The 23,704-nt window shown below is 31.6% G+C and overlaps 1 protein-coding gene across 4 annotated transcripts in view; it reads left to right on the top strand.

Moving 5' to 3' along the window:
• The window catches only part of LOC115881825 (sphingomyelin phosphodiesterase), a 58,986-nt gene that overhangs the window by 23,095 nt on the left and 12,187 nt on the right, over positions 1–23,704 (top strand). For 3 of the 4 annotated variants that reach the window (XM_030899493.1, XM_030899494.1, XM_030899495.1), the window contains exons 2-13: positions 4,084–4,147; positions 8,733–8,893; positions 12,626–12,776; positions 14,894–15,064; positions 17,830–17,957; positions 20,553–20,701; positions 20,757–20,835; positions 20,888–21,060; positions 22,276–22,470; positions 22,808–23,061; positions 23,119–23,228; positions 23,303–23,487. In XM_030899493.1, coding sequence (XP_030755353.1) covers positions 4,084–4,147; positions 8,733–8,893; positions 12,626–12,776; positions 14,894–15,064; positions 17,830–17,957; positions 20,553–20,701; positions 20,757–20,835; positions 20,888–21,060; positions 22,276–22,470; positions 22,808–23,061; positions 23,119–23,228; positions 23,303–23,487 — 1,820 coding nt within the window. Of the gene's footprint in view, positions 1–4,083; positions 4,148–8,732; positions 8,898–12,625; positions 12,777–14,893; positions 15,065–17,829; positions 17,958–20,552; positions 20,702–20,756; positions 20,836–20,887; positions 21,061–22,275; positions 22,471–22,807; positions 23,062–23,118; positions 23,229–23,302; positions 23,488–23,704 lie in introns of all 4 variants that reach the window. The other variant, XM_030899496.1, reaches the window with a different exon arrangement.

The raw sequence follows: 23,704 nt of genomic DNA, 5'->3' as shown, positions 1-23,704 counted from the left end.
TTAATCTTTGCCATTTGGAATTATATTTTCAAAAAGAAATTCGATAATGAGGTTCATGATCAAGAAGCTGACTGAAAATTAATTATAGTAATCATGACACATTTAAATTTAATGAGACGATGAAGACAAAATTAGGAAAACTCTTTTGTAGGCACCTATTTATAATAAGATTATTCACATGGCAGCTGAATCCTTACACAAACTGATGATTATTGGATATGGTTATTTTAAAATTTAGTTGTTTTCTGCTGCTTGTTTAGAAATTATAAAAAGTTATACAGGGTGGCGCCTCTCATACGCCGCCGAAGTTCCAAGGAGAACGACAGTTTATATTTTGAATTGAAATAAAATTTTGTGAGCATATGGTTGTGTTTTTTGTAATGGAACATTATATTTTAAAAGATTTTCGGATTCTGAAAGAAAAATAAAGGTGAGTTTTATAAGAGAAGTATATAACTAAAATGTAAGGTTTTTGACATATTTAACATTTTCTAGAAATAAAGAATAATTTTTAAATTACAATAAAAGCTACCTAAATTAGAATTTACCCGGTATAGCCTAATATGTAGTTAAATTCACTATTGTACTTTAAATCAAATTAAAACTTGATCCAAAACGTTATACAGGGTGAGACAAAATTAATATTGAAAATTGATCACCTTTAAAAGCATGTTACTCTCTTATTTTTAATGGAACACCCAGAATATTATTTTGTATTCAATGGAGAATTCATGTCTCTTCAAAATACTATTAAGGTTGCCTACCCCTCAAACAAAAATTTTCCTAGATATTTTCATTTACATGATGTGATCTAAGTAGATATTTATTGTTTGATAAAATCTAGGTGGCTATGATATGTCTGACGTTACTTCAACATACCTGTCTAATTAGTCCAACTTTAGTAACTAGTTATCATTTTGTGTCAGTTAAAACAAAAAAAAATCTCAGAAATTTGCTGAAATTGCAAACTTATCTTACATCAGAGAGAATTGATATGATTCTGTTAGTTGCACACTGCATTCACCAATTAAGAGAATACTTAAATGTTCCTGATTTTATCTAGTCTGGTTTTTTTATGGGGATATGTTAAAGACAGCGTTTACAAAACTCGACCAAATAGTGTCGACAACATAAGAGAAATTATTGTAGCTGCTTTTTGAGGTAGAACTCCACATAAATGCCTTTTAAAATGGAAAGATCCTTTTGAAAATATAACCACTTTATGCAGTTAACAGGAAGGGAAGCATTTTGAGCATTTGATTTAATCTAGCTAATTTTTGTCGCATTATTATAAGCTTATATCTAGTTTTAATTCTGTAATAATTAAAATATGTTTTAAACGCGTATCTTTTTATTACCCTTGTGTATTTTACTCAACAATCTTTAATTCTTGTAAAATTAACAAAAGGTATATCACACAGCCACCTAGATTATTTCAAATATTAAAGATTTACTGACGCAAAATCATAAAAATTAAAATATCTGGGAAAATCTTTGTCTGAGGGGTAGGCAACCTTAATAATATTTTGAAGATATATAAATTTCCCATTGAACACCGGAAAAATATACTGGGTGTTCCATTTAAAATAAAGGAGTAACTTGCTTTTAAAAGTGTCTAATGTTCCATATTAATTTTGTCTCACCCTGTATAACTTTTCCGATGAAATTTCAATTTGGTTTAATATACAATGTTTACTGTAATTAAATATTAGGCTATACAAGGTCAACTAAAATTTAGGTAGCTGTTATCTAAATTTAAAATTTACTCTTCATTTTCATAAAATGTGAAATATGTCAAAATCATCAGATTTTAGGTATATGCTTCTTCAATAAAACTCACCTTTATTTTTTTCTTAGAATCCGAAAATCAATTAATATATAGGGTGTTCCATTAGAAAAAACACAACTTTGATGTGTAACTTTTTTTGGGGACACCCTGTATAATTCTATATATTTTTATACAATGCTTTCAGTGAACCTATATATGCTGCCAAAATTTCATTTCGATATAAACTACCGTTCTCCTTGGAGCTTCCGCGGCGTATGAGAGGCGCCACCCTGTATATGGTGGACCTTTCATACACTTTTGTTTTCAAAAAATTTAATTTGCGTGTGAATTTTGTTTTATGAAGGTAGCTTAGATTTATTAGTGAGTAAACTTAGTTCGGACCAGAGAATAATTTAATTAATTAATAAGTTAATATAACATGGTTATACTAATTGTTGTATATATCTTTAAGTACTGGCACTGTATCAGTGGATTATTTGTTTATACATTCTAATTGGTACGAACTACAAATTAATTAGGTTTCTAGTCCCGTTAGTCCTAAGATACGTGATGGTAAGGTACCAGCAGTTCTTTGGCGAAATTCATAATAGTATTTTAATACCGCTTGTTTTATAATTTATATAAATTAATTCGTTCGATGGTACCAAGTAGGCCACGATTCTTGTTTGATTGCTTAGTTTAGCTTGGTATTGATGCTGTGGCTAGTGCAAGCAGTAATATCAGTTTTATATATGAGCAAAGTTGGCGTGTTAAAAAAGTTTGTGTTAAAAGCTTTATAATTATTATATTATGTTAGTATTAACAGATAATTAAATCATGAGCTTTTTATGTTATTATTTTTAATTATTTATTAAAGTTATTATAGAAGTGTGAATTCATAGTGGGGGATGAAAGGTTCGAAGTTACCTTAGGAGTGACGACAGATGACATTCACTATACAGGGTTGGTCCGAACTATATTCCGGAAACTTCGGTAGCATATTTTGCAGATAAAAATAAGTAAAAAAGTTCGTATAAATGTATGTCCTAAAATAGTCTAGGGGATAAGGGTGTAGAAGTTTAATTTTTATTTCGATTTTTTCCAAATAATTTCCGAAGTAACGTCAATATTTAGATGAAAATTGGTGTTTGGGATTTTTTTGACATGAGATATTTAATTTTGATGTCAATATGCCTTCTACTTGTAATAACCTACATATTTTTTAACTGGTTTGAAGAGTAATAACTTTTCGTCCATACCTGTATAAAACTACCGAGTAAAAATATAACGTTTTTTACGTAAAAAAGATCTCTTGGTAAATATCGCCACGAGTAATGGTTCTCGAGATACTTGGAATCGAAATTATCAATACCTATTATCATTTACATAAATTACATGTTGATTAAATAGTATTTAAAATAGTTATTAGACTGAATTCATAAATTTGAAATGTTGTGCCAAAAGTTTAACAGAAACTGTTTAATCATCATTTTTCGCTGAAAAATTTATGATTAATTTAAAAAAAAGTTCTCAAATTTATCATTTCAGTCAAATAACTATCTACTCGACATAATGTTTATTTTTTGTCAGTAATGACAGGTATTGACTACTTCTATTCTAAATATGTTGAGAACAGTTGCTCGAAGCGATTATTATTAAGAGACATTTTTTACCTAAAAAACCATTGAAATAAAAAACATATATTTTTTCACTTAGTAGTTTTATACAGGTACGGACGAAAAGTTATTACTCTTAACAGTTAAAAACAGCTAAAACCTGTCAAAAAACTGTTAGACATGAATTTTCATCCAAATGCTGACGTTACTTCAGAAATTATTTGGAAAAAATTGAAAAAAAAAGAAACTTCTACACCCTGTATCTCTGATATTAAGCAATTTAGAACATACATTTATACACGAACTTTTTTACTTATTTCTGCAGAATATTCTGCTATAAGTTTCCGGAATTCCGGATAAGTTTCCGGAATTGAGTTCGAACCACCCTGTATAATTTTATACATAAAATGTCGACTGTTACTTTTAAGATAACTTGACACTTTTTTTCTCGATCATATTGTATATAATGTATCTATTAAAAAAAAATAATAGTAATTCCGAAATATTTATTTCATATTTAAATTAATAATATTGCAAGAAAGTATAACTTAATTTTCAAACAAAACTTGAAAACTTATCTGTATAATAATTCGATACAGACATACTGAAATAATAGGATAATACTATCTATTTTACATAATATATCAATAATAATTCTGGGTCATTTGATATTATTAATAACCACTATTCTTTTTTTAGATTATGCTCCAGAAATTATACCTTCTGACGCTATGCGGGTTTTGCAACATTTTAACAATTCAAGGTAAGCTTTACATTTACTTAACAAAAATAGTTATACAATTTCTGGTTTTAAGATATTTACATTTTCATGGAAATTGTAATTTATATTATAGTAGGGGAGCCCGAGAGGCGATTTTGGGATATACTCAAGGGGAATAATACTAGTGATGGCATAACTCGAGCGAAAATTCGCTCAAGTACTCGATTATTGAAATAACCGACATCGCTCGATTATGAAGGGGCGATGCAAGTGACGAATACCAAGCGACGAACGCAATATACCTGATGGTGTAGGTTATACCTGAGGCGTAGGTTATTAAATTTAATTGTTCTAATTTAAGTTGGTTATTCTACCTTGTTAAAATACTTGTTATTTAAGATTATGTATTGATTGGATAGGCTTATTTACTGCTTATGTATGTTTTTATCCAGTTCCTAGTTTTTTTTTAATTTAAATATTTTTTATGGAAGATATATAGAAGAATATAGAAAATAAAGGGCGTCCAGTTGGCTTGGAAATGAACATCGATGACGTTACCCATATAATTTTACGTATAAAATGACAGCGATTTTCATTTTATAGACATCGCTGACGCCGTGTTTTTTCAGTCATATTTTGAGTGGTTATTTTGAATGAGTTATACAGGAAAGGCATTGTTTTCAATTCGAAAAAAAGTCTAGGCATTTTTGCCACTGAAACAGATATAATAAAAGATAAAAAAAGTTAAAAAAAGTTATATTATAAGGATTAAGCTTTATTAAGAAGTTAATTGAGAAAAACATGAAAATATTGTTGAATTTTTTAAAATCAAAACGCGTTTTTCTGGTAGTATAACTTTGTCTTCATTCTTTGATAGATTGTTATTTGTAGAATTTTAATTAACGTCATATTTTTTGTTGTTTTAAAATGTTAAAGAAGCACAAAATTTATTTAGTTCGTTAGCTCACATTAGTTATTGGAAAATGTGATACTTTAACAACGGATGATACTTTAAATTCGGGGACATGCTGTATCTGTATAGTCTTATTTTGGTAGATATTTAAATGCTGATATTCCAATTACTTTAATTTATATTACATCTAACTCATCATACAGTCTCAGGACTTCCTACGGAGACCCGTGTCCTTCACAGTCGAGGAGCTACGACCCAGGCCGGGTAGACGAAACGGTAGCTTGTGTCGCCTGTTGGGTTTAGAGGTAGGAGGTAGGCTCCCGACCCTTGGAGGAGGTGGTAGCTTGTATGCCACTTGCGGAGGATGGTCTCACGCAAGTGTCAGCCACCTCTCCTGTAGTTCTCTTTGGGTTTGGCCCCTTGGAACTTTCATTGTTACTGTTCCCTAGTGTTGCTAGAGGGTTTCCCACAGCTTCACCGGTGATGTTTTTATTACTATTATTACCAGATCTCATAGTGTTCCCATGAGTCGCTAGGGACAGTCGGTCCACTTCTACAGAGCCCCGCATGTAGAAGTAAGAGGTAAAATACAATGGGGTGCCTCCCGATGCCCCACGGTTGAGGCTGTCCGTAACCCCGCCCGGTATCGTTATATGTCTTGGTGCAATTCCCTGGCCACGACACTACAGTCAGGGACAAGACGATGAGTGCGATGCTTCTTAGACCAAGCCAAGTGCTAGGGGGATTCCCCCCAGCACCTGACCAGGAGCTTCCCCACCAACGACAAGGTCTTGCATCTCCTAGGGGAAGTTGCAAAGAATAATCAACATACACATTCGAAATGCTGTTAGCGGCGGTGTGCAGAGACGGTGCCAACTCTGTCTAGATAATAATGGGCAGCAGTTTGAACATTTAATGTATTCTCTGTGTTTTTATTTTTTATATTAATTTATTAATTATTTGCTTCGTATTTTTTCTTCTCCGAATTTATTTAATTGCTAATACATGGATTAATTTGAAAGTAGATATTCACTTGTTTCCTTTAATACTCGGCATGACCTACCAAGAGGAAAGTCGATGTCTTTAAATAAATTGGAATTTTAAAGTTAATAGTGAAAATAAATATATAGTGTTTATATATTTTCGAGAAGCCCATGCCAAACTGAATCAGGAAATTTAAAATATATAGGGGTTGTATTTAAAAAAACATAAGTATAGTTAATATCATAAAAATATTTTTTCAAAAAAAGTTTGACTACGCCACTGCATTCTACACCGAAAAGTGCCTTTAGAATGTTTAATTCATTTTTGCGTAGTTGTTGAAATAAACAAACTATCGAACATCTTCAAAAAGTACAAAATTTGAGAATCCCCCTGTAGCTTCGAAACCGCTCAAGATAGCCACGATCCGTTTGCGCCATTATGATTTTTTCAAAAAAAGAACCCGAGACTGCAATATCAAAATTTGAATATTTCCCACGGTTTCCTAGATACCCTATAGAAACAACCAAAATGGTCCATAAGTGGTAATAACAAGCCCACGGCCACACAGAAAGCGTTTTTAGCGTGAAGCGTCTTTAGCGACTAAAACAAAATAACAGGATTATATAGGAGTGGCCACACCAAAAGCGTGTAACGTTCGGCGTGTCTCGCAAAAAACGCAAATGACGTGGCGTCTTTAGCGTTTTCTAAGATGAGACCCCGTCATAGGCGTACGTTATATTTGATAATACAGTAAAAATAAATTAAATAGTATGCATTTTTTTTCATTTTAGGATATTATCTAAAAATAGTTTTATAAAGAACATCTACTGTTTAGGAAGATTCTATTAAATTCAAAAATTTGAAGGAATGGTTTGAAAAAGTATAGTTTGAAATGTTGAAAAAGTAATAAATTAAAGGAATATTTTCTTACGCGTAAAAATAGATTTTTACATGTAACAAATAGTTTTTACGCGTAAAAAATTTTTTGCGTAACAAAGGTTTTCTACCAGAAACAATAAGTTTTTAACGCGTAAAAAATAGTTTTTACGTGTAAGAAATAGTTTTTTACACGTAAAAAAAGATATTTTTTTTGCGTAAGAAAGGTTTTCGACCAGAAACAATAAGTTTTTGACGCGTAAAAATAGTTTTTACGTGTAATAAATATATTTTTACACGTAACAAATAGCTTTATACGCGTAAAAATAGAGTTTTCTACCAGTAACAAATAGTTTTATACATCTAAAAAAATAGTTTTTAAGTGTTAACAAAGCGTAACTGTGACAATTTTATTCGCGTAAAATAATAAAAATAGTTTTTACACGTAATAATTTGATTCAATTTTACAAAATTTGTATTAAAATATCAATATTTTTGATAAACACGTGAACTGCTCACAAATACACGTCGCGTCACTACGTATTTCTAAGCCGTTAATACGTTTCGTTACAACGAGTTCGTGTCAGGGCCGTCTCACTAGCTCGTATGACACGTCCTTGAATTTTTACTCCCAGCGCGCGTAAAGAAGTTTCACTCCAAAATGTCCTAAAATTGTATTAGTAACTATAAATATTTACTATTCTATTATATAATTCTAATTATTTATTATATTATATTATAATTATTATAACAAGTACTAACCATAACACTACAACATAAAAAAAAAACTATACATATATAAACTAAAATTCGTAAAATAAATGGCAAATAATAATAATTATTTTTACACACACCACTGGCCACTAGCAGTAGATTGTTTGTCTCCGAATATATTATCTTCGTCACTTCAATGCTAACAGCGCCGATCTCGCCTATCTCTTTCTTACAGGATTGATTGTTGGACGGGCCGGGAATCCATGAGCTTGCGACGTTACTAATTGACACCTTGATAGAAACTGCAGACCTGCCGCGTCTTTTGCGTATTTTTAATGGACACAAATCGAAAAAAGCGCTTAAAGCGGTAAAATCGCAAAAAGCGCTTGAGACGCAAAAAACGCAAAACGCTAAAAACGCTTTCTGTGTGGCCGTGGGCTAAGGGGTGCTATTAATGCACAAACTAATAATCACGGAATTTAATAAAAACTAACTTTGAAAATGGTATAATGTGCTTAGCAATCAAACTTACTTTTCTGACTGCAGTCCGAGAATAGAGAAGAGTAATAAAGGACTTTTATTGTCACGTTCTCATTCAAAATAGTTAAAAAAAAACAGGGAAGCTACAAGCTGTTTGCTTCGACTGTTTAAATGCTTCGGCATATTTAACACACAATTTCTTAAAAGAACTGTTTGTGCTTAAAAGTGTAATTTAAAAAAAAAGACTATGAAAATAGGCAAAAAAACGGGAATTATTCACAAAGATTCAACAACAACACGATATTATACAAAATAATGACTGACACTAGGATAATAATTGTCAAATAATAAAGGACAACATTGCTGAACACGGCGCTATGTGACCAACATAGTGATAATAAAATTCGGTTTAAACTAATTTTTGCAGCTTTAATCTAATATCTGTTACAATTATATGCTCTATAAAGTAAAATGAAGAGCTACTCGGTATCTTAAATTATACAACAAATTTAAACATTTTCGCCAAAATTTCAGGTTTATAGACTTTAATGTCAATGTCGATATGATTGATGACGTGCATCAGAAAATGTTTTGCGAGTACAATATATTTTTTATAAAAGCTTGACTTTATTGATTACCATATTATTATATTTTTTCTAGCTTCTCCTATAGGACTTACATCTTCAAACGAAGAAACAATAATGGTATCGGATGAAGACCAATTTAGAGACGAGTGGAACTATGAAATGGAACGAAGTAAAATCCCAATACTATCCGCGATGATAAGAAACCATACGTTACCACCTCTTCCGGAAAGTACTGTAAGTAGGTATTTTTATATTTATAATATATTTTATCTGTTAATAACTTTCAATAAAATTGTTAACAAAATTTTAATTAAAAAGTTCAAATAAAGGTTACTCTTTGAGAGAAATTATATTATTTTGGTTATTTAATTAATTATTAGTAGATGAAAGTAGATCAAACATTTTATAAATTGGATATTTTCTTTATTTGTATACCAATTTACAAATGTTTGTCAAGTATACGAGTCGTGAGAATGCGCCATAATAGATTTTGTAAATGGCGATTTAAAATATAAATTATTAATTTCTTATAACGAAAACGAAACAAGTTTAGATTGGAAAGTGCCCGTAAGGACAATTTCATATAAATATTATGTTGCGCTCTGTTCTTGCAGGATGCGATCCAAAGTTTCTGATGCTTTCGGGCGGTTGGGTACTTTCCGGAATTATGTAGCCAAATATTTTTGACATAAAAATAAATAAGGTCTTATCATAAAATATATAATTTTTCTCGAAATTAACAGTACTTCAATACTTATCATACAGTAGGTACCGGGTGGCCAAGTAAGAATGGACACCGGCTGTAGCTCAGAAACTACTTGTATAACGTTGGGAAAAAAATCTAAATAGTAAACATAGTAAAAAAACTACCGATCGACCAAGAGAAATCGCTGGAAATTATTTTCAAATTTGAAAAATGTCCGCTAAGGGGCGTTTCTCTGATAGCCAATCAGAAAACAGTGTTTTTCTCAAAAATATGCAGTTGAACAGGTATTTTAAATATTACTATTGTAATCATCAAGAAATTTGTATTTTTTTTAATATAGAGTATTTTGCTCTATCTCATAAAATAAATTGGTGGGGGAAAGTTAAACTTGCTTTTATTAAAATAAGGATAACTCTGGTTTAGGTTAGCCGATTTAAACAAACTAGGGCTCGTTTAAAAAAACTTTTCTTCCCTAATGATTTCCAGTATATATTTTGTTTCCATATTTTTTTTTCGTGGTAGCTAGAGGGCGCTGTTTGACATCATTACCGATATTGCGCTTTTGCATAAAAAATTTAAATAGGAGGCTATATTTTTTCTACTTAACAGCTAAATAGAGCACAAAATTTCCAAAATATTAGCGCAAACTGCAACTTTCTATCTTTTCTCTAATGGGAGATATTAAGAAAATAAATCATATTAGGCTGTCGCCTAGTATTATAAGGTCTAAAAATTATGGTAATAGGCTAGGAAACAAAAAGAGGTAAATTGGTTACGTCAATATATCAAAACATATATTTTAATTTCATTTTAATACCATTTAATTGTTATTGATCCATGTTCGTTCTTGATTCGACCCCATAAATTAAAACCCAGGCATATTGAATCCGATGACCTAACTGGCCATCGAAATATGCCGCTCCAGCGTTTCTATTTACTAAAATAAGTGGTCTCTAAGAAGCCCCACACATTCATAGCAAAATAGGGGGCACAACTGCACCAACTGTATCAACTACATTCATGCTGATGAAATTGCAATAAATGCAATTTCATGATGGATCCCCTAACAAAGTTGGCAATTTATCTCTTAGAAATTATCATAAATTATGGATATTCATTTCATTCAGATAATTAAAAAAGTCCAATCATTCGCCATCCTAAAATTCCTGCCTAAATATTTACCGACCAACGGTCTTGGTGCTGAACTACTTGCAGCAAGGGTAGATTTGGACCAGTAGTGCATATTAATATTCGCACCTGTGCTATATGAAAAGTGACCCAAATGACATAAACTTTATAATATAATAATAAATAACACAAACAACAGATAAAACACGAAAACAAGTGAAATCAAGAACGAAGTTAATGACGTTACATGAAATAAACCCCTAGTTTTCGGCCATACGAAATTCGGCCGTTTTTCGTTAAAAACCATATGGCGGCATATAATTCCTAGAAATTTTAATAAAATTATTGATTGTCCGACTTTCGGTTATTTTAATCTGAGAACCACCTACGTATATGTATATGGACGGACGATAATGTTACATAAACACGTTTAAAAATTTATGACGTCATTTTTTTTTAAAAACGCCCGAAAATCGAATGCATGAAAACTGAACTTAAACGTTTTGATATTTTGACGCAACCAATTTACCTCTTTTTGTTTCCTAGCCTACTACTATAATTTTTAGACCTTATAATTCTAGGCGACGCGACAGCCTAATATGATTTATTTTCTTAATCTCCCGTTAGAGAGAAGATAGCAAGTTGCGGTTTGCGCTAATATTTTGGAAATGTTGTGCTCTATTTAACGGCACAAAGAAAAATATAACCTCCTATTTAAATTTTTTATGCAAAAGCGCAATATCTGTTATGATGTCAAACAGCGCCCTCTATCTACCACAAAAAAAATTGTAGAAACAAAATTTATACTGGAGATCATTAAGGAAGAAAAGCTCTTTTAAACGAGCCCTAGTTTGTCTAAATCGGCTAACCCAAATCAGAGTTATCCTTATTTTAATAAAAGCAAGTTTAACCTTCCCCCACCACTTTATTTTATGAGATAGATCAAAAAAATTACAAATTTCTCGATGATTACAATAGAAAATACCTGTACATCTGCATATTTTTGAGAAAAACCCTGTTTTATGATTGGCCATCAGAGAAACGCCCCCTAGCGGACATTTTTCGATTTGCTTATTAGATTTAAGTTATACGATAAGTAGTTTCTGAGATACAGTCGGCGTCCATTCTTAGTTGGCCACCGAACCTGGTACATAACTCCATTGTAAATCAAAGTTTACATATCTTGTCACTATAATAATTTTTATTGAAAAAAAAATCAGGTGGTGGATAATACCACAATAATAGAGTTTATTATTATTAGGCATAAATAAAAACTTTCTTTAAACGTATATGGAACCGTTACAAACACATAACACATAATAATGGTTAATAAGAATAATACATAATTTTACACCAGTAAGGGAATGAAAAAAAAATTGTATTTGCGTATTTGGCTTATTATATTATTTTATTCATGGTATATGAGATATTTATGAACAATCAAATACTATGATTATTTATAGTGCAAGGGCGATTCATGCTTCAGAAGTTTAAGTGTGAACATATTACTTTATTTGTTAATGCAGTGGCGGCTCGTGACTTCTGGAAGGGGTGGGCTCATAGAAAAAAATATGTCTATTAGTTTTTGTACATAAATTATATCTTTGTATGTTTTATGCTAGAAGTGACATCAGTGACTTTCTTTTCTACTGACCACAAGACTCAAATCGTTTGGATCTCCAAGCTGAACATATAATAGTAATGCCGCAACCGCACATGCGGCATTTGGCGATCTCCGAACGGGGCTTCGCCGATTTCCTATGTGTGTGGATGGGGGAAGTCGGAGTTCGGCGACGAGAACGAGTGCTCGTTTCTATGTTGTTACTATCAGAGCCCGCATGGTGTGGATGGAAAGGCGAAGTCCGATGACGAGCGCTCGGTAGTTGACGAGCGCTCGGAGTTCGCTAAATGCCGCATGTGCGGTTCCGGCATAAGATAGGTTTGCCAACCGACCTCTATTCCAGAGACTAACATACCTATTAATATATATTTAATATGTGAAGCAAATAGCGAATTCTATTTAGTTTTTGTTTTTACAGTTGATATTTACGCACATAAAGTAGCCATATTAATTTAATAACTTTTTTCTTATTCCTCCAATTTCTTTTTATTTAATGCATTTTTTGCTTTAGGGTAGATTTTTGTTCAGCAGAGACCAAGAAAAATCCTCCCACCTACCCCAGTTCGTTGATAAGGCCCTGCGTTTGCTCAACCTGAAGCAGGTCGCCTTCGAAATTGAAAACTCGGTCATGACAAAAGTTTCGTGTACGGCATGCAGAGCCGGTAAGTCTAATATTGTATTCAGCACGAGTACCCCATTCGAAGAATCTCAACCACTAGCCATTCCGTATTTAAATCAACAATCAGAAGACATAAAAAGTATTAAGTTTGTTGACTTACCAGAATTCAATAATTGTTTCAATTTGTATTATGTTTGTATTGTATTTCGATTTTGCCACTTTATTATACTTATATTTTCACTATTATAATAGTACAGGGTGGCTCACCTCATTCGCCTCGGTTGATTATTCGAAAACGGAAAGATGTAGACACAAAATATTTTATGGGTATATGTGTGAAGGCAATGTGCACAATTTAAAATTATTTTAAAATGTACAGGGTATGTTGTGAACTAAGATCCACACCAAAGTTATATTTTTTCTTATGGAACACTTCATATTTGGATCCGTCGACACAAAATAAGGTATTTATTATAAGGGTCAAATATGTTTACAAGCTTTGGTTATTGAGATATTTAAATTTGCATGCTATAATAAAAAAATTGTCAACACCTTGTACATTGCTTTTCAGAATTAATTCTTGTGCTGACTTTTAAGCCAAAGAATTAAACTTTACTGAAAAATTTGATAGATTTGTTTAATGTATACAGGGGTATCAAAAAGTGCTGGTCTATTTTAGATATTTATTTTACATAAAAACTTTGTTATTTCAAATACAACACCCTGTATTTTGGAAAATAAATCGAAGCAGATCCAAAAGCTCTTTCAAACTATATTAGGGTTTCCTATATAGGTACCTATCTAGCTTAGATTTTGAATAAAGAGCAATATTTCAATAAAATGCCAACCAAGAGGGTTAATGTCGTCATCGGCAATTAATGTCATTGACAGTTAGTAGCTATTTTCAAAATCCGAATTAGTTTATGAACTTTATCTAGATTTATGCCAGTTTACTTTTATTTAATTTACATATATATGTAATAGTTTAATAAAAAATATTTATTAAATATGTATTTATTATTCTATCAAGAAAAACGAACAAGTAGTTCTCTGATTCGTTTTACGAATACTTGTAGATATATGAATTTTCTATAAAAGAGCCAATTACGGCAAATTCATTTTCTTCACTTCCAACGACAGGTTTCTGCCTAATAGGTTTTTTATACACCACATTACCAGCTCTGCGAAATAGGATAAGTTGTTTTTCAAAGTAACGCTTATCAGGGAGATTTCTATTGGGATATCTTTGAGCATAAGCCCTTGCTTGAAAAAGCAATTTTTCTCATAAAATAAAATCACTAGTAACATTCGTTCCGCTAGCAGATACTTCTTTATTTTTCTTGATAAAATAATGAATACTTTCTTATTAAACTATTGTAGGTAAATTTAAGTAAACTGTTATAAATCTAAATAATAATGTCCATAAACCAATGTCGATTTTGTAAATAGTTATTAACTGTCACTAGTAAATTACCATGGCGACACCAGCTATCTTGATTGCCATTTTATTGAAAACTGGCTTCTGAGCTAGATACGTATAGGAAACCCTAATATAGTTTGTTGAAAGAGCATTTGAATTTGTTTCGACTTATTTAAAGAAGTACAAGGTGTTACATTTGAAATAACGAAGTTTTTATATAAAATAAATCCTTAAAATAGATCAGCAATTTTTGGTACCCCTGTATAAATTTAAGAAAGCAATCACATTTTTTCAGTAAAGTTTGGTTTGGTTTCCTCATAATTTCCTCATCTTTAAACTCAGCACAAGAACTAATACTGAAAAGTAATGTATAAGGTGTTAATAATCTATTCTATTGTAGTATGCATATTTAAATATCTTTAAATCTCAAAAACCAAAGATTTTAACATATTTATGCCGAGTTTGGTTCTAATCGACCCATAAGATGGTTTCGTCCATTTAGAGGCATCGGTTCGAAATGTCGAGGTCGTCATCCTGTAGCCCGTCCCCAATTATGCCAAAATCGAAAATATTAAAAACAGAAAATAAAACTACCTAGATGAAAAGATAATTTTGAAAAATGATGTTCTATTATCTATGGAAAACAACACAAGCTAGTACGATCATATTAATTAAATTACAAAAGTGTTTAAAAATTACTGTTTTATCCACTAGATTTTTAGTATTTTCTTTATTTGTAGGTGCTGGACTGTTGCAACATTACACCAAAACTGGCAAGTCTGAAAAAGAGATTAAGAAGACCATTTATCATTTTTGTGTAAACTTAAAAATTCAGTCGCCTAGAGTGTGCGAGGGAATTACCGAATTGTTTGCCAGCGAGGTCATCTACGTTTTAGGAAAAGTCAATATAGGTAAGATTATTTTTATCAGCACACACACTGCATTATTGTAGTTATAGAGTGAATTATTTTTAATATAATATAAAAATTACATCATATTCGCCTTGTTTGCAATCAGAAGCACTAGATAATATAAGGATAATATATTTCTCTAATCTTGGCTTAAAAAACTATTTGGTCGAAATCTACGAAATAAATATACAATAACACCCCAATATACAAAATATTACAATTCCATGGATTATATTTAGAAATTTTAAATAGTTTTCGCTTTTTAATTAATTATTGTTTTGCTTCTGACGACAGGAGGAGAGCATTTTTTGTCTGTTGGTCAAATTTGTTTTACTAGTAAAAAATAACTGGCAATCTGGTTTTCGTTCGGATTCAATGCCCCCCCAATGGTGTTTCCAAAAAATAACTTATTTTGTAGATTTTCCTTTACAGTGGCAAAAAAACCTTTTCAAGAAACGAACCCGCCAGGTATAGACATTATTTATTGTGATTAAATTGTGATATTTTTTTTATGCACCTAATGTTAAATAAAGAATTTAAATAAATGAATTTCAGTCGTAAATAAATTCACGTTTTTCTAATAAACTAATGCGTAAAAAGTCATAACAATTTAGTAAATTAACAGCGGTCTATTACGCGGCGCTATGGACCGCTATCATTTAAATAGATAATTGCACTGGAATCCCACAGACGCATATACGCTTTTGCTTGTGTAAAATTATTAATTATTATATTGCGTAGTTTTAAAAATTTATTAATTCTTTATTGAACGCGAAGCATTCTCACCTTTATCAAAAAGAAAGGTATATGTTTTTTTATTAATTACAACTATAACATGTTTACGTGGTGATATTTGACACCGTCACAAGTCTATAATTATAATAAATTTTCCCCTTGCGGTTTTTGAGCAATAGGGGTGTTTTTTTTTTAAAACTGTACTACAACAAAACAATTAGACGCATATTGTACATAAGAACATTCTCTATAAGTTCGCCTAATGATTTTTTTATAAGTTTATTATTTCCGGACTTAGCGGCCGTTTCATGAGCCCTTTGGGGTGGGTTTCAAAAAGTTTGTTTTACAGCAAATTGACCCATATGAAAGTTGTTCATAATAAATGCAACTTTTCCTCATAATTTTTTTTTGTAGCTTGATTATTTTTGGAGATAGCGTCCAGTTCATAAACAAATTAGGGTAGTTTTCAATGTTACTCTTTTTTAAGCAAATTCACCCCAGGAAACTCGTTCAAAATAAGAGTACATATACCTTTGCCTAATGAACTTTTTTTGTAACTTGACTATTTTTGGAGATAGCGCCCAGATCATGAACAAGTGGTGGTAGCTTTAAATATCCCTGTTTCAGGATGGATTCGTGTTTTATTTGCAAGAAATTATTGAATGTTGCTGAAATTGTGGACGTTCAGAGAAAAGGACTGGCAACTCTTCTAAATGCAAGTGTGGGTAGGGGCAATCTGAGGAGCCAACGCCATGTCCATCACAAAAAAGAAGACGATACAAATAAAAAAAAATCATAATATTCATTCACTTGATGAATTCCATGTTTCGTTTTGGGGAAATAAATACATATCATAGGGAAGTTTGCATGTAATTTTAATATGAACACCTTTAAGTTGGTAAATTTGTAGAACTATACAAAAATTATGGAACTACCCCAATTTGTTCATGAACTGGACGCTATCTCCAAAAATAATGAATAAGCTACAAAAAAAATCATGAGGAAAAGTTGCTTGTCCATTTATTATGAACAACTTTCATACGGGTCAATTTGCTGTAAAACAAAATTTTTGAAAACCACCCCAAAATGCTCATGAAACGGCTGCTAAGTCCGGAAATAATAAACTTATAAAAAAAATTCATTAGGCGAACTTATAGAGAATGTTGATGTACAATTTGCCTCTAATTATTTTGTTGTAGTACAATTTAAAAAAAAAACACCCCTATTGCTCAAAAACCGCAAGGGGAACATTTCCTATTTTGTTTATTTTACACTCAGAAGACACTTGCTGACAAAATCAGCTTGCCCGTAATTTTTTTTTTCAAATGACAGTTTTATTGGATAATTTCTCGAGTTTTAATAGACCTGGTTACATAAATATATCGATAGCATTCAATAATTAGCTATGCAAGACAACATTTGTTGTGTACTGAATTTGCTTAAACCAAGGCCATCAACTTATAACAAAACATATCTTCTGTCTTCTGTCACATTGTTTCTCTTTCCGTGCTTTGTCGCGAAACCGCAGATTCCAATGAATTGTGTTTCTCCTCGGTAAAAGTATGCTACCTTTTTCCGGTTTGCTCACATTGTTTATGCATTAAACGCGACAGCGTTTTTTAATTATAATTGCTTTGACTCACTTTTTTCTGATTTTTACAGGCCATTAATTTATGGCAGATGTTTCCAATTAGTTAAAGTCCAAAAATATATTTTTTATTTCATAATATTACATATCCTATATTATATTTTATCTGCAAGGTTTCATTACTATGTATTTCTGAAATCACAATAATTTAATTGGATACAATTTAACCTTTATTCAAAAGTGTTTTGTTTGTTCGTTAGAAGGCACCAATCAAAAATAAATCCAAAGTTTAAATTCTACTGAAAAATCTTAATGTGACTGTAGTGTTAAAAGAAACATCAAAATATATCTACGTGATTATTATTTATTATGTTGCATTAAATCAGCTATCAATTACGACTTTTACTTGATATAAATATAAAAGCATGTTTTCTAATTGCAGGACCCGATGAGATATGCAGTTTTGTTATTGGAGATGCATGCGGCGATGTGTACAATCCTTACCACGAATGGGAAGTCGCATTTCCTCCTGTACCCAAACCAACGGTGGTCGAACCAAAAGTACCAGAGGTATGCAAGTAACTTATTTATACACGAGGACGCAACGTCAGTCAATTAGTTCCAAAAATCTAGGTGGTGATTGTTGTTTTAAATACATCGTATAATTCTTTTATTTGCAAATTTCCAATGTAGGCAACATTAACATTTTCAACAAGTACCGTATGTATGATCGAGAAAAAACGGCATCCAGTTGGCGTGGAAATGAACATCAATGACATTCCTCATATAATTTTGCATATAAAATGACAGTGATCTTCATTTCATAGCCATTGCTGACGCCGTTTTTTTCGATCATACGGTACAGTCGACTTACAGTGTTTTCAGATGGAGCGGAGCGTCCGCGACGGACCGTCCGCGACTTCGGGCAAGTACCATGAGCGCTGAAAGCGCTGTTAGTAATACCACAGATTAGGTATACTATATGTATACAGATAAAAGTCTTATCCCTAATTCGTGGTACGAAAATTGTTTTTTATGACGATGTGCAAACGAGTAAAATTTCCTGTGCGCAAAAAATAAACTCGCGTAAAATAACAATAAACAGCGTAATAGAGAGATATCGCTAAACCGAATAGCGTGCATGGACGTTAATAAGGCCAAGTGGTATTTCCTTTACGTGAGGTGGTATTAACTCTCTTCATTTATAGTTATCGGAACGGAAAGAATTCTATTCGCGTCGCGTCCGCTATTTAAACTTAACCTAACTTTGAATTTAAAACTTTGAAATTGTTGTGTTTACTAGGTATTTTAAAACTAAAGGGCCAAAGTGCTTATTTCCAGTGCATTATTGTTCCACGTCTTCCAGTGGGTTTAGGGCAACAAGCAACAAGCAACAAATTCTCTTAGAAGGGCTAAGTCGTCATCTGCTGTAAACCTAAGCCTCTTTATAGGTTCTTTAATATTGGAAGAGGTGGTATTTAATTAAAACTAATCCCAGCTACTTAAATATCAAATTACGTAATAAAACTAAAGTAATAATTTAAAACAATTCAAACATAACCTAAAATAAAATATCTCGCCGGCCGGCCCCGGTTGTCAAATACACGCACATGCTCATTTAAGCAATTTGTAAACGTTACTTAGAAATAGCGCTTGGTGTAATTGATCCGCAAATTACGTCAGGCGGTAACGTTATTAGCGGGTGTTGCGTTAAAAATTGACTCGCGCATATTGTAACCATAAGGTAAATACTGCATGATGTTATTCGGTTTTCCGATATCTCGATATCTCACTAATAACTGTGCCGGTCAGGCGCTGTGTACAATTTTAGAGGCCATAAGTGGGCGTGCTATGTGTGCAAACTAGTAACCTAACTAGTGCCCGATTCCGAAAATTGAAACCACGAAAAACAATAAAGAAAAAACAAAGTTTATAATCTGTATAATGTAATACAACATAAAGTCAGTGAAACGTGTTAATCTGCTAAACATTTTTATGTTAATTAAATAAAATGTTTAATACATAACTTTTACGTTAAGTTTTCAACGAAATATTGAGTTTTATTGTTACACCCTAACAGATATTATTGTTATCTCTTTATCATATTAACATGAATATACTTGATGCATGTGTATATATTTTTTATACCGTTTTTTTTTGCTCTCCTGTCAAATTAGGAATAATGGAGTTAGCTGTTTGATACATTTTACCGACGATATGTCATATTAAAATAATTGTCAGATGTAGAGTTTAGCAAAATAGGTCCAACTCTTTAGCAAATAATTTTGTAAGGAAACGCAAAATTAAATAAAAAAAGAAAACTCCCATTATAGTAATTACCTCTCAGATTTTTCACTATTATTTATTTACACCCTCTACCGGTGCCTCTCAAAAGTGGCTCACCTCACCTTTATAACTTTGTTATTTTTTCAGATAAAACAACAAGATTTGGTATGTTAGTATATGACATAAATTAGGATTGAGATTGACGTTTTTAATTGTTTTTGATCACATCCTATTTTACCGGAAATGACTAGAACTTTTTATTTTTATATAGCACCCTCGGTATTTTTTTACTTTATTCTATAGAAAGTGACATTCTGAATAGAATGAAACGAATAAATACGAAAATCGTATTTCTAATACCGATTTTTAATAAAGGGGACTTGGAAAAATATATTTGATCGTCTAATGTTTTACGTGTCTTATCCTGGCCGGTTAAAAGATGCCCAAATCGTATTTTTAATCATATCTCATTTTTTTCAAATGGAACAAGGGTGGCTCATTAGCATATTTTGAAAAAGCGCTTTTTTTACGATTTACGTTACATTTATGGCCATGGTACTAAAATTTAAAATAGTATTTTTTTATTAATTCAAAATGTCAAAAGTTGACGTATACTATGTAATTTTATTTAGAATGTCATTTTCTATCTAATGAAGTTAAAAAATACCTAGGGTGTCATTTAAAAATCAAAAATTGTAGTCAATTCCGGTGAAACAGGAAGTTGACCGACAAGAATCGAATACGTCGATCAATTCTAACTTATATCATATACTAACATACCAAATTTAGTTTTATTATCTGAAAAAATAAAAAAGTGATAGGGGGTGAGCCACTTTTGAGACGCACCTCGTATATTGGCAGTATTATAATGTTTATTAGGTAAACGCACCAACGTTTAAAGTACTCCATTTATCGGACACTCATTATGATCCTTATTATATGGAAGGTGCTAACGCAGATTGTGCAGAACCATTGTGTTGTAGACTAACAAACGGGCATGCTTTATCTAAAGAATCTGCAGCTGGAAAGTAAGTTTTAATAGTTTTATTTTTTAAATAAATTTTACTACTTAAAATATTTTAGGTGGGGTGATTACAGAAAATGTGATACACCAAAAATTACAGTAGATAACATGTTACAGCACATCCAAGATACACATCCCGTAAGTTTGGCCAAAAAATATTGTAGTTCAAACATTATACTCTTTGTTTTAGGACATTGATTATATTCTATGGACGGGTGATTTACCGCCTCATGATATCTGGAATCAAACAAGAGATGAAAATTTGAAAATACTGAAAGAAACTGTGAAACAAATGTCCCAAATGTTCCCTGGTGTTCCCATTTTTCCGGCATTGGGTAATCACGAAGCAGCTCCAGTTAATAGGTATAGTTATTACAATAATAATGACGATATTATATGCCTTAACCAACCAAATCGTGAATAATTTATCATAATTTACTCTGAAGTAAATAATGAAAAATATTTACGGGTTTTACTTTACTCTTAGAGATTAATAAAATTGCTGTTCAATCAATTATTCTTTGGTACTTGTTTGTGTATATTACTTGTCTATCATACTTACTATTATTGCATTTCCTGCTTATACAGGGTGCCCCAGGCTGAGCGTTCATTATTTTGTCTATTATTAGATCGGAGATTTTTTGCACATCATTGTTTCACAACGAGAACTATCGATTAGAAATATTTTCAATATGGCGGCACTTCCGGAAATACTGGAAGTTGACAGCAACTTTCTTATTTTAAATTGGTGCCCCCATTTTTTATTACAGATTTAAATTCTCTGTAAAATGTTATGAATTTTGATATTAAACACTCTATACCTAACATTAACCGTTTTTGAGAAAAAAAAAACATTTAAAATTTTTGGACGGAAAAAACTGCCTGTCAAAAATATGTGTATAGCCTAAATTGTGGCCTAAACGTCAAATTTAGTGATTATCACGCCACTATGCCATAAAGAGAAGACATGTGGCTATCTATTTCAAAAATTAAATTGTTTGAATGTCATATAATAATGACCACAGCTGTTATGGAATTGAGCGATTAAAAAATTATCATAAATCATTTTTTTCAAATGGAAACCCATTTTTTTTATTTCACTGGTGAAAAGGGTTTTTAATTCGTGACTTTTTGAATTTTGACATGTTCCTATACCTAAAATAAGTCGTTTTTAATTTATTTAAGATTTAGTTTTAAAGCGTACCTATATTTTTCTTGATTTGCGTACCTATATTTTTCTTGACTTTTTGAATTTTGACATGTTCCTATACCTAAAATAAGTCGTTTTTAATTTATTTAGGATTTAGTTTTAAAGCGTACCTATATTTTTCTTGATTTTAACCAGTAGCCTATGACTTTAAACGTCAAGTGATGTAGAACAATAGATCCGTCCATGTTATAAATATACTTGTTACACTCTTAAGAAGGAGCATTTATAATATAGGAAATTCATAAAATTATATGGTGAATGTCTTCATGTCAGCTTCATATCTTTTTTTCGATCATACTGTATTAGGGACCTAAAAATTGAAAATATCACAAATTAGGCCGCATTTCTTGCATATTTTAATATTCCAGTTTTCCACCTCCATTTGTTAATACACCAGACAGCTCAATATCATGGCTTTATGACGAACTAGACACCCAGTGGAGAAAATGGTTACCAAGTTCAGTCAGTAACACAGTCAGAAGAGGAGCATTCTATTCAGTTTTGGTTAGACCAGGATTTAGGCTCATTTCCTTAAATATGAATTACTGTAATAACAAGAACTGGTAAGAAAATAATTTGAACATTCTACAGGGTGTCTTAGATAAGTGCAAATGTTTTCAGGTACAACATATCTCAAGTTTGGTACAACATATCTCAAGTCCAAAATAACTGAGATATTTTACCTTGGAAGTTAAAAAAAATATTTTTCTCTTAAATTTTGAGAAAAACTGGATCTTTTCTGGGCTACTACTTGTGTAGCCATATTATAAAGATATTATGTTTTTTAACTAAAAATTAAAAAAGACGCGTTTCTGTGGTCGAAAAAAAAATATTTACACTTATTTAAGACTCAGCCTGTATATTTATAAATGAAATCATACTATTCAATAATATTTTTAGGTGGCTGCTTTTGAATAGTACTGATCCTGCCACTGAACTACAGTGGTTCATTTACGAACTACAATCTGCCGAATTTAACGGTGAAAAAGTTCACGTAATAGGCCATATTCCACCAGGTCATTCAGATTGTCTAAAAGTTTGGTCGAGGAATTACTATGCAATTATCAGTAGATATGAATCTACTATAATATCTCAATTCTTTGGACACACCCATTACGATGAATTTGAAGTGTTTTACGACCATAAAGATTTGAGTGAGTAATAATAATAATAATCATTTAATCTATAGTTTTCAAAATATTCTGTTACAGGTAGACCCATAAATGTAGCATACATCGGCCCGTCAGTCTCTCCTTATTACCATCTGAATCCCGGTTACAGGATTTATTATGTGGATGGCGATCACGACAAGACTACAAGAGTAAGTAGCTGTTTTGATATATCAAACAATTCATTCAGTTTAATTCACACTAATATAATTATTGAATTTTGTAGGGAATAGTAGATCATGAAACGTGGATAATGAATCTTAGAGAAGCTAACATTTACGGTTACCCGCTTTGGTTCCAACTTTATAGTGCTAGACAATCATTTGGAATGGACGCATTAAGACCTAGAGACTGGGATGATCTTGTTGAAAGGATGACCAATGACCCGCAACTGTTTGAGTTGTTTTATAAGTAAGTTTTTAGAGACTTTAGGGAAGAGCTTAATAACAAATTTTCATAAACTAGAACAATAGGATTAACGAACTAGATGGAATTTGACCATTGTCTGTATTATTAAATCCTTTATACTCTTATTTACTTTGATGCTCTCGTAATCGGTATTTTTTTTAATAATTATATATTATATAATTATTATCATCTACTGGTATGCAATGATTCTTCCTTAAGA

The sequence above is a fragment of the Sitophilus oryzae genome, unplaced genomic scaffold, assembly GCF_002938485.1.
Source record: "Sitophilus oryzae breed Bouriz unplaced genomic scaffold, Soryzae_2.0 scaffold_1743_pilon_pilon, whole genome shotgun sequence".
In the NCBI taxonomy this organism is placed as follows: domain Eukaryota; kingdom Metazoa; phylum Arthropoda; class Insecta; order Coleoptera; family Curculionidae; genus Sitophilus; species Sitophilus oryzae.
The sequence above is the reverse complement of the archived record's forward strand: the minus strand, read 5'-3'. Positions and strand labels throughout refer to the sequence as shown.